Genomic DNA, 18,904 nt, shown 5'->3' on the forward strand with positions numbered 1-18,904 from the left:
AAAACACTGCAAAAAAAAAAAAAAAATCAAATAACTACATTTAAAAAGAAAAAAAGTCAAAAGATACACACATATTCTTCTACCATAAGCCATCGTCAAAATTTCTACAGTTATCCAAAAACACTACACTAGAAACACACTCATGAACAACTCAAGACAATGGCCTGGATTTTCATTAAATAAGGCCAAAAAAGATAATTAAAATCATAAATTAAGGTAAAATGATGTTACACAGCTCAGAAGTTTCGTCCGTAACACATGTTGTTTCTCTTCTAACTCCTAACACACTGCTAAATGATGACCTGTCATAGAGGAAATAGTATCCCTGTTATTATTTTGACAAACAAGTTATAAGTAATTACATCATTCTGGCCTGTAGAAATTTAGCCAGGTCAGGAGGCAATATGGCACCAAGTTTTTCCATGAACTATTTTCTAGGCTCAAAACAACTTTGTACCAAGGTTCTCTATAACTTTCACAGACATAATCTATGAGCCACATCCTGTAAGGAATCACCAGATCCTTAAATTTAATCAAAATTAAAATGACTATAAAAATTTACATTGTACAGGATTTGATACATGAACAGGATAGGTAATATTAACCCTCCTCTCATCCTTTAGTGCTTCCATACACCTAGTATGTATCTCTATTCTATCATTCATAAAACCATTTAACAGACAATCCTCCCCCTTAAGATTGTGAACTTAAGAACCAGAAACCCACCCTATTCTTCTTTGTTATCTTCACTACCTAGAAATGCCCTGGTCATAATGGTCATTCAAGGGACACTTAGAGAACAGGAACATAATACCCAGGTCACAAATGTATACAGAGGGGAAGCAGACAACAGTAAATCAGGTAAGTAGAATGCAAATTTCAAGAGCATACAGTAATAGATTTAAACAGAAAGACAGCAGATAGCATCAGGGAAAAAGCAGTGGGTCTGCAGGGGGTTGGGATGTCTTTGGAATTTAGATCAATTCTAATCCAGAGTTTGCCAATAATAAATGTTATAACCTTGAGCAAATAACTTTGCCTCCCCAGATCTCAATTTCCTTATTTGTAAAATAAAAAGTAATACGCCATAAGGATGATTTCAAAGCAGCAGGAACACTTATTACTGGAAAATAGCACTAGCAGAACAGACCAAATACAGTACGTGAGATAACAGAACTTTGAGCAAAGGGCATTGTATGGGTGGGATGCAGAACTCTATAAACAGTAACAGGTCCCATCAACAGCAGTCACAGCTACTCAAGAATTATACACACATATCTAATGTGGAAATTATCAGCACTCACTCATTCAATAAATCTTTAAAAAGAATCAAGTTTTGCCAAAGGTAAAGGTTAAGAGGACTGAAGAAAAAGAGGCAAAGGCAATATTCTGCTTGTTATTTCCTAGCAAAAATTACAATACAGATCATATAAACACACACACACACACTCACAAAAAAATGAACAAACTGAAAAGCATCTTTATGCCTTTTATAAATTGATAATTGTCCTCAAAATGAATCACATTATTTCACATCCCAGGAAAAAATTAACCTTCCACAATAAACATATACAGGATACATTCTCTGGCCCTCAAAGTGAGTCTTGTTGGAATATTAAGAACCCAACATGCAGATGACCAAAGAAACTCCTAAACTTGAAACCCAAAACAACTCACAGACCTATGTTCCAACAGCATATCCAAAATAAATCTTTGCCTCATAACAAATGAATTGTCTATCTCAGATAAGAAGTTGTGACCAATTTTGATTTTGACTATCAGACTCAACATAGCAACATCTGTATCTTTTTAATACTTTTTAAATGTAAGCCTTGTTCTCAGTACTATGCTAACTATTGTAGAAGATACAACAGCACTAAAAGTAAGATCCTGGCCCACAGGAAAATCTTCCCAACCTTACTAGGAATGAGTTTTAGGTTACTATAAACACATAGTTCTACTTCTCCAATATCTCTCCCAAGGACCTAGGACAAAAGGTGAGCAATTCCAAAATCCATATCCGTATTTCAAGATATTTTGTAAAGCTAAAACAAATTATCACAAACAAAGCAGATCCAGATATACGGGAACAAAATATACTGAACCCCAAAGGGAATTTCTACAAAGGTGGTAAGATAGAGTACCCTGAATAGATAATCTCACATGGAGAAATACTTCATATAAATGTAAAATATAAATAAAAAAGAAAAATACCTTTGTAGCCATCATAACTACAAAACAAAATCATAGTATTTCTGACTTGATTACTCATTCAAATTTTTCAAAAGGAAGGCAAAGTGGGAAAAATTTGAAATTTTCAAATTGAAGTTAAACCACCTGTTCACTCTTAACGTATACAATCTATGTCTATCTGTTTCTGAAAAATGGCAGAATATAATTGGCTATACAGACCAACTAAGTTTAAGAAAGCCCCAAAATCCATTAATGTCAGCTATGGAGCATTTCATAGCTATGTCTATAAATTATTTAATTACAAATCTTAATCTACCTAATTTTTCAACTGTTTTTCTGTGAATTATATCCTAAATTCCCCTTCAACATCAACGGTTCAAACAAAATAAATCTGGCTCTCCTCCCCTCAAGTTCAGGAAACAACGATTCTATACTAGTTCTAAAGCTTCATGGTAGAATTACACAGTGTTCTTTTCATTAGAGCCTACCAAATACTTTCATTCACATCATTTCATTTCAGTCTTTCAACAACCCAATGAGGTAAGGCAAGAATTTATTTATGGACAAGTACAGAGATTTAGGGATGCTAGGTACAAACTTCATTGCTACAAAGTAGTTGAACAAAGACTAGATACCCACATGTCTGGACTGTATATCCAATTTGCATTCCACAATGTCACACAAATCAAAGTATTTCTAAAAATTACTGAACTTAAAAACTACACTTTTCCTACTTACACCCTTTGTAAATACAGTGAGAATTAAAATTAAGATTCTAAATCAACTGTAAGCAGTAAAGAGAATAGCCTAAACCACCTCCTTTCTATACCAACCCATTTTAATAACACAATATTCAAGAGCAGTTCAAATATTACAGTAAAAACATCTTAAAAGTCAAGATGAATCCCTTGCATGAACTTATCACACTACACACACCCAGCTCTGCACAATGCATGCTATCAAAGAATACGTGAGACTAGCTCTCACTTATTTATACAGTATTTGACTAAGAATTAAAATGTCCAAAAACCTTCACTTTTCCTAGCCTTAGCCACCTCTTGGCTTTGCTGCACTCTAGTCTAGGAGTCTCCACAGTGGGGTGCACACGACAATCCACTGAAGTAAAAAGCGATTGTTAAAATGCTGCATCCATTTTTTGAGACTCAAAATAAGAACTCATTTTACTAAATTTACTGTAACTGACACTGTGACCCTCACATAAACTCAAAAATACACATACAGTTGAGATGGGTGGTAGCTCCAAAATTTTTCACAGAAGGGATTCCTATTCAAGAAAAAATCAGAGGCCAGTGCTACAAACAATAGAGAAGGTAAATGAGTTCTAGGAGCCAGATGAGTCTAGACTGCATCAAATAGAGAGCCTAGTTAAGGTTTCAATACCCTACAATGCATACACAAATAAAATTTTTTCAAATGCCTTTGCATAATCCAGGCTGATATAAACATAACTTACCTCATCCTGGACTCCACTGGTAGTAGTCAACTTGCTCCCATCGGTAATTGTAATAATTATTGCTGGCTCCAGAAAAAAGGGGTTTCTTCCCTAAAGTCAAAAAAACATATTATTCATATTAAGATCTAAAAATGAGCTTAATTTTTCTGAGTAAAAAGTCAATTTTCAGAACAGTATATAAATCCTCTTTTCTTGTTTTTAAATCTTATTTACAACTATACCTTTTGTACATTTTCAAAAGGGTTCAGAAGGAAACATAAACTAAACAGGGGTTAACTTGAAGGGTTGAAATTAGAGGAAAAAATGGATTTTTCACTTCTTTCTACACTTTTGTACTGTATTAATTTTTACAGTGAGCATCTATACTTAAGTAACTAAAAGTATTTAACTTCGTAAAAGGGACCCTATAGTTCAATTCTAATGATTTGACATATTTAGATATTATAAATTAAAACAATTTTTAACTTTCTCAACATTTACCAAGTAATCTATGCCTATAATCAAAGTATCTAGCCAAGTGATCCAGTACCGAGATGGAAGGGCTCCATGAGCTGGATCCAAAGAAACACTAGGCTTGCCCTGAGCTTAGCAAAACAGTCCAATATGAAATGTCAAAATTAAGAAGGATGGCAATGTAAAGAAATTGCTTGGCCAGAGGAGTAAAAAAAACAGCAGCAGCATAGACAATGAAACAATGGCACAGAGCTCTTAAATGCTCTACAGTTAAGGCGAATCAACTTCACTAACTTCCATTCAAATCTCTGGCCAAGTCACTAACACTACAATCAACTCTAGGTGACAGATTCTGTTAGGGACTCAGGTAAACATCAGCTTATCTTTTACACATAAATGGCTCTCATTTGCAATACTGAAGCACATTCTGTGTAACCCTTTAAGACAAAACCATGACCAAACGTAGAAGGTAGAGAGGGAAAACACTATGTTTAAATCAAAGGTATCGAATTCCCTGCTACTAACAGCGTTGAAGAAAGGACAGAAAGAAGTTTTGTTGGATACAACACAAAATAGCACGTGTCACATGCACATTTTAACATGCATATGATCTTAACAAAATGCAGGTTCTGGTCCGGGTAGATCTAGGACAAAGACTAAGGTTTCACATTTCTAACAAGATAGCAGGCTAGGAGATAGGAAACACTAATGTCCACTGACCACACAGAACAGCAAGGATGTAGCCTGTAATATTTTATAGTTCTGTAACATTTCCCTTACATTTATATAACTCTCAGTTATTAGCAGATTACAGCACATACTCATTTGTAGACTGAGTTTACAAACACTTTCCACATAGTCATCGTGATTATAACCTAATCATAAAGAGGGAGCAAGTGGTATTCGGTATATTAAACTTCTTGATCAAGTCAAGAAAGCGTAAATGTATGTAAGTGACATAAACATTTTTCAAACTAGTGTCCAAGAAACAATGGTTCCAAGTACAGAAAACGTCTTCTGGTCAGATCAAATTAAAATATGTTGGAATCACCTTATCTAAAGGCTTTCAAATGCAGTTCCATTCAAATGTTCCTAGAACCTTGCAGGAGAAGGATGTGATTTCCCTCCCTTCCTCTACAACAATCATGGGAGATAGAACACATTTTGGAAAACATTACATTACTATGCTGCCTCTCATACCATTCACTCCCAACATACATAATAAATTCTCATAACACAGATCTCCTCTTCAATCTATTAACAGATAGTGTTCATTCCCAACCTCTGAGCTTTGATTGGCTCCCTCATGAAGAATGCTTTTCCTTTTCCCTGGCCACAACCCATCTAATTCCTCATCATTTTTTAAGGCCCAGTTTAAGCCTTCCTCTCCTGCCTTAAAACTTTCCCTGATTACTCTGGCCTTGACTAATTCACCCCCTTTCCCTCTCCAAATTTTAATAGTGATAGTTTTCAAACTTAAATAAAAATATAAACATAACATTTCCCCAAATAAAACTAGACCTGGAGTGCTTTCATGGAGTATATTTTGAATATACTTCCCTACAATATGCATCTGTTCCTTATGTTCACTTTAAATATATTACATCTCACACAATAACGTGAATATACTTAACACCATTGAGCTCTACCCTTGAAAATGGTTAAGATGGTAAATTTTGTTAACACAGTTTTACTATACTTTTAAAAAACACACCATCTTGTATTGTTTGCTATTGTTTCCTGTGTTTGAATCACGAAAGGCAAGGATCATGTCATCATTCTTCCTCAGCACTGAGCACAGAATATTTAAGCACTGGACACTTAAATCACTGATTATAGCCTAATATAGACCTGTCCAAGTTCACAGAGCCAATCAGAATTACTCAAACTGCAACAAGCTTCAAAAAATATAGAAGTCACCTTTACCGCAATATAAATGAATGCTTCCCAAACTTATTACACTAAGCAGTAAGAATATTCCTCCTCCTTCCTACTTACGTCCATCCAGTCATCCACTGTCCATTCATTCATGTTCGCCATTCACACACTGACTGAGTGACTACTCTACATCAAGGACTGTTAGATGCCTGATACATAATCTCTATTCTCATACATAATAAAAGTATGTGCCAATGGACATACAATAACTCCCCTCTCCTCTAATATCATATTTGGCTACAGATATAATTTGGCAAAAGGAGATAAAATCTACACATCCTCATCCGTATCTCACTTTCATCCTTAAGCTAAAACTACTTTGACTGACTTGCTTCCTTTAAGAAACAAATCTATTAATGCCACTAGGGCACGGACTAAATACTTGCACAGGTATCTCTGTGTCACCTTTATATTTTAACCTAAATCAAAGTCATATTTTCTGTTCAAAAGTTTGAAAACCATCTACTCTTATTTCTGTGTAAGCACACTCATAATTATCCTTCAAAAGCCAAAGGATTTGTCATATTTATAATTAAACAATTATGTAGTTATTAAAAACTTCATGGATGATGTTGTCCACCCGAAAACTCAAACACATATTTATTTAAGAACCATTAATGTCTAAAAATCAAGTTCAAATGTATTAAAACTTAGCAAGAAGTCTTTAAATTATGAAAATTTAAGCCAAATTTAAACATTAAAATCAGTTACCTTTTCTTGACAACAAAGCTCTTAATTGGTATTTTACTGGAGCTTTGTACACATAATACTCTTCAGATTCTATGCCTAAAATTACCAGGCACTTGATAATAGCAATAAGCACTTATATTTATCTCATCTGATCCTAAAAACTTGGTGAAGTAAACATGTTTAATCATTGAGATTAAATGATATAACTCTAAGTCACACAACTGATTTTGGCAAAGCCAGAAAGTGATTCCAACTCTAAATTGCATGGTCTTTCTGAAGCATCTGAATGTCCTAATAGCAGCAGCTAAATTCTCTTGAATACAATTCTACACCAACCTGGACTGTACCATTTTCATGCAACAAAGAATGGTATTACAATTGCAGTTGTTTGTTGTTTAGTCACTAAGTCCTGTCCGATTCTTTTGCGACCCCATAGACCCCACCAGGCTCCTCTGTTCATAGGCTTTCCCAGGCAAGAACACTGGAGCAGACTGTCATTTCATTCTCCAGGAGATCTTTCCAACCCAGGGATAGAACCTGCGTCTCCTGCATTGACAGGCGAGTTCTTTTCCAGGGAAGGCCCCAGTATTACAGGATTACAATCAGTTTGGTTTTATTTAATATACTCTACCTGCAGTAAAATTAACTATGTATGGTAGGACTATTCCATTATTTGGTTTCCTGTTGCTCTGTGATGTCTTATTTATTTCCTGCAGTTCTGTGATGCCATATCAATTTTTCTATATATTAAATCAATATACCACTGCCCCGAGAAAAACACAGTAAAACAAAATGTTGTGGATATTACTTACTTTTGAAAACTCTCTAACTTCAATCAACTTTCAGACACGATATATACAAATTAAAAAATGAAATAATATTAAAAGCTTTTAATGACTTTAAAATTTTTGAAAATACAAGTAAAAATCAAAGGCAGAAAAAAGTAAAGAAAAATATGGCCATCCTCATTCACCTCTTTACTCACTTAACTCTACTGTGCCTAAGACCCCTTCCTTTCTCAGGTGAGACAGTTTAGTCAAGAATCACACTAAGAAAAGGAACAGTATTAATTATGATAAAAATGAGAATAATGATTTAATGAATGTAATTTACACACAAAGAGAGGTTTCTTTATTTCCCCAGGGAAGAATTATCCCAACCTCCATATAAAAATGACTGTACTAATATTTATCTAAGCATAAATTTCTAAATATCCTGCAGAAAATGGCCAGACCATGTTGTGCCAATAAAGTTTTCTTACATATAGTTTTAGGCTGTTCCTCCTCTCCCTTTTCTAGTATGTTTACTCTTGGCAAAAGCATGTAAACAACTGGAATCTTTCTCTGATATTATCTTTTACCCAGCAAACTAGAACACATTTTTGGTTGTCTGCCAGTATCACAAGATTATTTTTTTCATGTTTTACAAAAATCTGCAAAGTTTAATCAGAGAAGGCAATGGCAACCGACTCCAGTACTCTTGCCTGGAAAATCCCATGGACGGAGGAGCCTGGTAGGCTGCAGTCCATGGGGTCGGGAAGAATCGGGACACGACTGAGCAACTTCACTTTCACTTTTCACTTTCATGCATTAGAGAAGGAAATGGCAACCCACTCCAGTGTTCTTGCCTGGAGAATCCCAGGGACAGGGGAGCCTGGTGGGCTGCCGTTTATGGGGTCGCACAGAGTCGGACATGACTGAAGCGACTTAGCAGCAGCAGCAGCAAAGTTTAATAATTCTCAAAATTTGAGTCACTATTTTATATTTTTATTCTTAATAAGGATATCTATGAAGTCACTCAATTTGGAGACAGTTCATATTAGAATTTCCCTCAAAATTCACCTCAGTCATAAAGCTAGTCTTTATCTTAGAGTTGAAAAGAAAAAAAAAAAAATTTAAGGTCTGCTACGACCAAGGCAGCCAGTAGAGGGACTAAAAGTTTACTTATGCCATTAGCAGAATTAAACTCAGATGTTTTCCTCTCAGAACCCTGGTTCTTGGCATAAAGAATCTAGACATGTAATCAAAAAAAAAAAAAGGCGCAAAGTATAAATCTACCTCTAGAGATATTTATTGATGGAAATCTTGTCATTTAGAAAATTTAAATTTAATATCAGCCAAAAGTCTCAGGTAAGAGTTCTGCTAAAGATAAATACAAAAACTTTCACTTCACATATATTCTCTCAATAATTTAACATTATTGTGATGTTAAAGTAAGGCATAAAAATCTTAATATGAAAATCTTTAAAATTAAAATAGATTTATCCAACTAAAACCTATTGCAATTTTTGCAAAAAATTGCTTTGGAAATGTTAAAACAAGTTATTAGCATTCAGCAGAAATAGTTTTTTAAATGTAAAAATAAGCCTAATTTTCCTTCAAATAAAAACTAACCTGGTTCTCAGATTCAAAATTTTTAGTTTTACCCAAGAAATTTAAAATGTGTATGTGGGGGGGAGGGGCCACAGGAGTTTTACTGTACCCTTAAGCTTGTCTTAGCTATTATCTTTTGAAGTGATAGTGAAAGGAAGGCAGCTCTAATATTCAGTAGACCTTTTAGTAGCTACCTCTGCTCCAGGACCAGAGGGCTCAAGTTTTCCTTCCATGCCACCATGCTCCACCATGATATCAATGCTTTAAACAAATCCCAGAAGGACAGCCAAGTGCTTGTCTATGTTACACTTTTCCCAGGACAGGGAAAATGGACACCAGAGATGTGCTCTCTGACTCTCTCCTGTGACAGTATCTTCAGCTTACCAACATCTATCACCAGTGAGCTATATTTTGCTATGTGTCAAGAAAGCTATAGCCAATGGAAATCAACAAAAAAGATGTTTAGATGTAAAACGTTGTATGTCTAGGTTAAAAGTATATTACCTAGCAGAAAATCAAAAACTTTCAGAAATAGCCCGTGCTTTTTTCCTATTTAAAACTTCCTTTTCAAGCAAATTACACTGACAAGTAAAAATGCAGAGAAATGGAAAGGGCAGCTTTAAGAAATAACTACTACATCACCAAAGGTTCTCATGCATATACTGGACAAGTACCTAGCAGGATGGTGGCTAAAAATTTTCTAAGTTAAGTTCAAGACTAGAAGCTTTGAGTTGCCTTTATTTATATCTCGGTGGAATCTGCATAAATAGTAAAAATATGAAATGAAGCCTGTATTCATTATCTACTCTATTTTCCTCTAATACCATAGATAATAAAGAAATAACAATATATGGTCTCCTAAAATGATAAACCAACCACCTCATATTCATTTAGAAACTTTCTGACACTTCCCTTTATATTGTCAAAAATCAAATTCTATAAAAAATATAGAAACATTAATATTAAAAATATTCTACTTTAAACTTATTTCTAAAAGAAAAGCATTTAAGAATGCAATTCACATCCAAAGTCTTATTAATCATAATACTAATAAACACTTTTATAACTATACAGAATTGAGAAAAGGTTTTAATACATACTGTGTGAAACAAGTCAACCAGAATCAATAACATTCTTTAGTTCAATATTGCTCAAACTTCAGACACTTGAAAATCACAACCAGAATTTTTTCAGTATCTATTTATAATACTTATATACTTAATATTTTGAACTCAGTATCATTTTTTTAGCTTCAAACTCTTAGCAATAAGACCTAAGAAATCATAGTTTTGATGTGTAAATTATATTTTCTATTCAATACTCACTGTCAGTAATATTGTTTAGCTTTTGTTTATTAAAGGATGAGAAGGTTCATTATATTACAGGGATGAATACACAACTGCTTAATTATACATTCCAAAGAAAATATAATAATTATTTAAGCCACTAACAGCCCAACAGGCTTACATTAAAATCAATACTCCGAGGCCAGAAATACAAGTTTTATGTTTGTTTTTGAATTCAGCAAGATTACTTTTACAGTCAAGATCCCAAGTGGTATGGCATAAATAAATCTTTGATGTAAAAATTCAGATATTCATCTTAAGAAATTAGTGCAAATTAGTGCTTTTAAATTAATACTTTTGATTATGTAGAAGAGGTTTCTGAAGGATACACACTATAAACTGATTTACCATGGTAGCCTCTGAAGAACTGAGTTGAGCAACTATACAAGTTTCTCTAATGCTTAAACTTTTTAACCATGCACATTTATTACATATTCAAAACAAGTACTCTTCAAAATTAAAATATGCTTAATATTCAAAAATGAAACTTTTAAAAAATCTACTAATGCATAAAAATCTAGTACTTAGAATACGCTAAACTTTAAAAACATGTTAAAATTCCCCACTAAAAGAAATACACTTTTAGTTTCAAGTAACTCCATTATACAGTTGTATACTAAAACAATTCCTCTAATTCCTTATTTTTAAGAAATAGCATTAGAAAGAGATGGAATAATAAGACTAGCAAAAGTAGGAGGGAATCTTACATAATTTTAGCATAATGACTGAGGGGCAATATCCTAGGATTTGATTGAAATAATAAACTAAATACAGGTGACCCTTGAATGCAAGGTTTAGGGGCGCCGACCCCTGCAGAGTCAAAAATCTACATATAACTTTACAGTCAGCCCTTTATATCTGCAATTTCACCACCTCAGATTCAACCAAGCCCCAGACAGTTGTAGTATGTAAGAAATTCCACATGATAAGTGAACCTGCACAGTTCAAACTTGTGTCATTTAAGGGTCAACCATACTAGTAATGTAAAAAATATTCACTATCAGAACTGAAAAATTACAAGCTTGACTTTGTGGAAAAAAAGTGTTAGAAACTCAATAAATGATAAGACTAAGTATTAGTGTATCAAAGGAAAGTAATATAAATTCAATATATCTGAAATAGTAAATGGATTGCATAGAATTAATTTCAGTAAAATATGTAATAATAACAGGTTAGGGAATTCCCTGGTGGTCCTGTGGGTAGGGTCCACACCCTCACTACCGATGGCCTAGTTTGCTCCCTGGTCTGGGAACTAAGATGCCACAAGCCACTGTGGTGCAGCCAAAATACAAATAAAATTAAAAATTTAAAAATGTTAGAAACACAACAGAAAAAGTTAAAAAATAAACACCAAGATGAAATGAAAACACATTTTCAAAGACGGGGAAAGTTATACAGCAATAATGCTGGAAATCTGACGTCCAAAAAAAAAATACACACCCGCCTATTCTATCAAAAAAAATCATCTCCTTGGGTGTTGATTACCACCAAACCTACAGATATCACATCTGTAAAAATCTGATTAAATCATATATTTAACCATTATCATTACTTCCTTCTAAATATCCACATTATGAATATACTCTCAAAAGAATCAAATATAACAGCTGTCCTACAAAAAAGATGGACTTCAACCCCAGCATTCAATTATACAAGTATCTTCAAGACCACAATTGAAAATGAAGAACCGCCTAATAAGCAGTACATCGCAGTAAAGTTAGCAAAGTATCAAACTTAATAAAGGAAAATAATTCATGATAAGCACTTGGAAAAACTAACAGTCTGTTGTTTTTCATATGCTATGGCTTAAGGTCAACTTCAAAATAATTTAACTGGATAAACCAAAATGCGAGGTTAGTTTTAAGAGGCCCTACTCTGGGGGGAAAAAAAAAGTATGGAATTTTTGTTTTCCGGGAAAGAGTTTGTGGTAACCCAATTTCAGTAAGATATTTTTATGAGAAAATATTTAAATTTCTCCAAATTCGTCATTTAGGTATATGAACTTGAGTAAAAGAATTTCTAGAAATGCACTCTGACTAGTTTCTGATCCAAACATTTATAGATGCTTGTACTAAACACCTTCCCAAGTGTTTATAGATTTAAATTTTTCAAAATAGATGACATACTTGGGAAACAAAAAACTAACCACATAATATATGGATCTGTTAAAAACAAATTTTTACAAGACTTCCTAACTATACATATGAATCCACGAAGGCTTTACAATAGAAATGAACCTCATGAAAAGCAGGTGTCACATATGGATGGGTTGGTGCCTACACAAACTGCTACATGTTTTTGCTTGATACTATAGCAGAGTGAAATGGAAGATCTAAAAACATAAGATAACTTTTCTATATAAGGATTTACATTCAATATAATCTTGTTTGGGATTAGACATTATCCATTCTGGATTAACAAAATTTAGATGTAAAGATCCTTTTTTCTCTTTCTACTACCTGACTTAGGCTCAATGTTCTGGATGTAATTATTTGGGTTTTCCTTCTAACTTACTGGTTTGAAAAATAAGATTGACAAAAATGTACAATGAAGATCCAAAATTTTATATTAATATCTTCCAAAGTACATAAATGATCAGAAACCATCAAAACTCAGGCATTACATCAGGAGTCATAAAAACATCACTTTGCCTATTCCTAATAATCCAAAAGTACTAAAATCTGTCATTATCTTATGGACCCAACCTTTGTAACAATCAAGACTGTGGTTCATAGTCTAACCTTCCACAAAGGTTATTTATTTTTAATAATCAATTGTTTTTAATCCTCTCAGAAGAGCTGTTTGGATGCTTCTAGTGTTTATAAACTCCAGAATAACCAGAATACTTTGTTGATGTTTCCTGATTCCTAACTAGCTTCACCAGCTTTAAGAGAAAGGGAGAGTTTTCCTTCAACACTGATGCCAGCACAAAACCTGTCAATGACTAGTCCAATTACATTACCTAATAGCTAAGGCTACATTACTTTTTCTCACATATGCAGAACTGTTTTCCTTTCTAGAACAAAGTTTTTAAGAAGACATAATCCTTCCAAGGACCTTCACATGTTCTTCAGCTTATCTGAGCAAAACTAATAGATGGAAAATGTTAAAATGTCATTTCCTTTTAAGATTAAAAAAAAAAGTACGTAGGACCTAGAATAAGTTTTGATAAGTCACCACTAGGCTGGGAAAGGCTACCCACTCCAGTATTCTGTCCTAGAGAATTGACAGTCCATGGGGTCGCAAAAAGTCGGACATGACTGAGCAACTTTCACTCACTCAAGCTAATATAAATTTGTCCTCTGATTACAACTATCTATTATAAAATTTTTAAGTTAAAATACTTTTTAGGTTGATACAGAGCCCCCGTTTGAGTTTCCTGACACACACAGCAACTAGAGGGATGGGATGGGGAGAGATGGGAAGGAGGTTCAAAAGGGAGGGGATATATGTATGTATACCTATGGCTGATTCATGTTGAGGTCTGACAGAAAACAAAATTCTGTAAAGCAATTATCCTTCACTTAAAAAAAAAATAAATAAATAAAATACTTTTTAGGTGCAATTATCTCTCAATACATCAAATTTCAAATCATATAGGCCCTAACAGAAACATCATCACATAAAATAATCCTTACCAGGCTCATCCCAAATAAACCTAATTACAAACAATAAAAGGGATCATACATTTTCCATTTGACTTTTCTTCTGCACAATAACATCTTTCACCTCATCATAACCTGATTTCTAAAATACACTGCTACAAAGCCCTAAAAATGGTCTAAGATCGAAAGTTCCTCAAAGCTTAAACCTTTCTTGCTTTGAAAATCAAAAACATATTGGGTTTGAAGTACTCATTGTTATCAAAACATTTCTGAACAAGTCAGAGGTCTGGGGGGCTGGGGAAGTCTTTTGTAACACTCAGGGAAAAGTATTTTGGAGAAATCTAGAAAGCTTCAATTCAACACCAAAACCCACTATGTCCCCAGTAGCAAGGAATTTCACTTGAGCTGCAACTGTTGGACAGCTAATTTGAGCTTCTTGTGATGTACGCATGTTGGGTTATACAAAAACGTTTACTGTTTTTTCTCAAAGGCTGCAGATTAGAAAAGTTTTTCTAAGCAGGCACTTTGCTAGATGATTAACAAATGTTCTTTTCAATCCTTAAAAACATTTTCAATTGGTATTATCACCATTTTGTGGGTGACAAAAGTGAGGCAAAGTTAAGGGACTTGTCAGTCAATACAACATCAGCTAGTAGCAGCAGAGCCTGGCACAGCCAGTTCTAATGAAGCAGTTCGTTCTTTCCCTATCACATTTCTCGTTCTTAAAAATCTGGATGAAATACTCCATGTACCTACAATTCCTGTTTTTTTTTTATTCAAATAAAAGGAAATTCACAGAAATGGTAATAGGTGTTATTACACTAACAAATTACAGTGTTTATCAATCTTCACCACAATCCTACAAGATAAGATTCTTCCATTCTTATTTTCCTAATGGGGAAACTGAGGTTCAGAGACTACACGACTTGGGTGAAGAGCCAAACAGATTTTTCTGAATTTTAAAAACAATGCCTAGAGATTTTCAAAAGGATCTTATATCAAAGGAAACTAGCTGGTAGTTAACAAATTACAAACTGTCCAGGTAAAAACTTATAATTAAAATAGTTAATACTGGCCAGCATATAACACTGGAGAAATCAACTGACTGACTAGGGTAATAGTACTGTATTAACTACATCAGAAACTTAGTAAACTAGGAGTACAAAATCAAAAAGTACCATCAAATAAACATATACACACATACACACACACATACATACACACATATATAAAATCCTGTCAACTATCCCCCACATTCACATTATTTTTCAGGGAGTGGGGAGGGACAAGGGACTCGGAAGGAAATCCAACTGAATATAACAAACAGTATTTTAACAGGGTATTACAAGAAAAGCTAAATGCAACACAATGACAAAATGAAATGCCTGCTTTTCAGAGGAATTGAAAGAAGGCATATTTCACTAGTGAGCTCTAGATATAACCCCCACCACACAAAGGGATTCACATCTACAGGTTATATCTTTAAATAAAATTTGCTTTTAAATAAAATACAAATTACTAATAAAATCTGCATAGCTGTTTCATAACCAATTGCTCTCTTTTTCATAATGTGAAATATTTCATAATGTGACAAAATTAAGCATTTAATTTTACTGGGTCTTACCTTCTACACTTATAAAATAAGGAAGATGAAATTTAACATCACTTTCAATTGTAAAGCCCCCCAAAACAATAACTATAGCAATACTTTCAGGACGTCTAATGAAAAGTTCTGTCAATGGATGCAAAAAGTTCAATTTGTTTTTCCAAGAGTGTATACAAAAATTCACTAAGCTTCACACATACTATATATATTTAAGGCGTATCTCAACAAAAAAAGATGGAGGAAAGAAGAGGGATCAGGGAATAAAGACAAAATCCAAAAAACTGGGTATTCCATGGTCTGGGACCATGCTTAAATTAAGCAGATTAATAATAAGGCTAAACAAAAATTAAGTTTGTGTAAAGAAATTACTTCTTTAAAATGAAAAAAAAAAACAGGGAATTTCATGCCAGTCCAGTGGTTAAAACCTGATGCTTTAACAGCTGTGGGCTAGAGTTCAATTACTGGCCAGGAAACTAAGATCCTGCAAGCCACATGGCTAAAAAGAGAAAAGTAAAAAATAAAATGGAAAAAAAAAAACAGTGCTGATAATAATGTTAGTGTTGATCCACCAAAGGAAAAATATCCACGAAAACAACTTATAAAATTTATAAATTTGAGTATGATGACTAAAAATAACTAAATATTTAAGAAAATTAACAAAATATTATAGTCTCCTTGCAGAAATCTGTAACACAAACATAGCTAAACAATACTTTTAGTTAATTCTAACCATAAATGACCTTAAAGCAACTGAAAATAACTGAATAAGTGATATTCTTTCATTCAAATATTTGTTCTGGTCTTTTAGTTTTCAAACATAATTTAATGTATATAAATTTTCATATATAGCTTAATACTAAATTATTGACATTCTTTTGCATAAAGGGAAAATATTCTCTTTGAAGAAATGGAACATATTACTTTCACCTTTTGTACTTTTATTTTCAATAATTTCTAATCAAGAATGCAATGTCTTTAGGATATTCTTTTTCATTTTCTTTTAAAACCGTCATTACCAAGGTGGTTTTTTTATCTTTTAGAAAATAGATTTAGCGTGTAATATGATGAAGACAAATTATAGCAAGTGTTTTCAAAGAAAATAAAACCTGGGTCTTGAAATCTGTCATAAATTACAACCTTCAAAATTACTGCTTAACAGGAAACAAATCATAGCCATGTTACACTACTTTGAGCTCAATCAAACCTTATTAAAATATCCCTTGATTTACCCAATAGATGCGCTCCTCAGAAGTTCCTTGCAAATCAAACGTGTAAGTATCATCTTAAACGCACTAGGGGGAGCTCCCCATTTGAAAGAATCCTAAAATATGTGCTTTTGTCTTCTGAGGGTTCCTTTTCTAATTTACATTCCTATAAAAGAATGACTTTCTGACTTACCTACTGAACTATATTCATCCTGTTTTCATTTAACACTTAAAAAATCCTATCCTTTATCCTATGCTTATCAACTATCATTAAGACAACTTTGATCACATTATATTTACTTTTCACATTGCTTCCCCTAGGAAGCAATACAAAGCTCACTCCCCCAAAAAATAAATATATTTAATATGTTACAGATTTCAAAGCATGTAATAAATATCAGTTTTAAATATCACTAGATTTTTATCACTGTACTTTCCAATTCAACAGGGAAAAATAATAGAAAACTAGAGGTAAATAATTTATTCGGGGAGAAAAGTATGTCTTGTATCTCTGAGCACTTTATAACTTTTCAAGTACATTTTACCATATCATCCCATTTCAACCTCTCATTGACTCTATAAGGGTATAAATGGCTTCATTACTGGCAGTTTAGGAAACAAAGAAGCAGAGGCACAGGGTAGTAAAGTGACTGTCCAGTGTGACAGGGTAATTCAATGTCAACGTCAGATTTTAAATTCCATTTTCACATACCTAGCCACAGCTCTTCCTTTACACAATTACAGATGGAGAAAAAAACATTTAAACCAGTTTGATTACAGAGGGCCCTGCTGCTGCTGCTGCTACTAAGTCATGTCAGTCGTGTTCAACTCTGTGCGACCCCACAGACGGCAGCCCACCAGGCTCCCCCGTCCCTGGGATTCTCTAGGCAACAACACTGGAGTGGGTTGCCATTTCCTTCTCCAGTGCACGAAAGTGAAAAGTGAAAGTGAAGTCGCTCGGTTGTGTCTGACTCTTAGCGACCCCATGGACTGCAGCCTACCAGGCTCCTCCGTCCATGGGATTTTCCAGGCAAGAGTACTGCAGTGGGGTGCCATTGCCCCTATCCATCAGTAATTATTGAAAATAATTTCAGTGACTTTCCAAGACCCTTCAAAGGGGAAGACACTCTTCAACAAATGGTGTTGGAAATACTGGATGTCCAAATGCAAATGAATGAAGCTGGACCCTTACTCCCTATATCATATACCAAAATTAACTCCAAATGAATTAAAGACACAAATGTTAACATGTAAAAGTAAACCTCCAAAAAGAAAATACAGGGGGAAAGCATGAATACATTGGATTTGGCAATGATTTCTTGGATATGACACCAAAAGCAAAGGCAGTAAAAGATAAATAGGAATACGTCAAAAGTAAACGTCTGTAAAAAGGACAATCAACAGAGTGAAAAGGCAACTCATGGAAGGGGAGAAAATATCTGCCAACTGCACATCTGATAAGAGGGTAATATCCAGAATATTTAAAGAACTCCCACAAATCAACAACAGAAAAAAGTAACAATTAAAAAATAAGCAAAAAAATAAATAAATAAGCAAAAGACTTGAACAGACATTTCTCCAAAACCAATATACAAATGTCCACCCAGCATATGAAGAGATGTACAATATAATATTAAATAATTAGGTAAATGCAAATAAACCAATGTGATAACTCAAATCCATTAAAAGGGCTAATATTAGAAAAAAGGAAAATAGTGTTATCAAGGATGTGGAGAAACTGAAATCCTTGTGCACTACTGGTGGGAATAATAAATAGTGTAACCTTTATGTAGAACAATATGGCCTTTTCCTAAATTTTTAAATAACAGAATAATCAAATAATCTAGCAATTCTACTTCAGGATGTAAAGAGCTGAAAGCAGGATCTCCAGAGACACTTGCACACCACGTTCACAGCAGCATTACTCACAATGGCCAAAAGGTGGAAGCAGCCGAAGTGCCATCACAAACACACAGGCAAAATGTGGGATGCACAGAGGAAACTTTTAAAATGTGGTATATA

At 33.8% G+C, this 18,904-nt stretch overlaps 1 protein-coding gene across 7 annotated transcripts in view; it reads right to left on the minus strand.

The window, feature by feature from the left end:
• INTS6 (integrator complex subunit 6) overlaps positions 1–18,904 on the minus strand; it is a 104,137-nt gene that overhangs the window by 79,242 nt on the left and 5,991 nt on the right. For all 7 annotated transcript variants that reach the window (XR_005725651.1, XR_005725650.1, XM_040266938.1 and 4 more), the window contains one exon: positions 3,668–3,757. Coding sequence is in view for 3 of the 7 variants with exons in the window: in XM_040266938.1 (XP_040122872.1) it covers positions 3,668–3,757 (90 nt within the window). In the remaining 4 variants the exon portion in view is untranslated. The remainder of the gene's footprint in view (positions 1–3,667; positions 3,758–18,904) is intronic.

This window comes from Oryx dammah, unplaced genomic scaffold (genome assembly GCF_014754425.2).
Source record: "Oryx dammah isolate SB20612 unplaced genomic scaffold, SCBI_Odam_1.1 HiC_scaffold_24, whole genome shotgun sequence".
NCBI lineage: Eukaryota > Metazoa > Chordata > Mammalia > Artiodactyla > Bovidae > Oryx > Oryx dammah.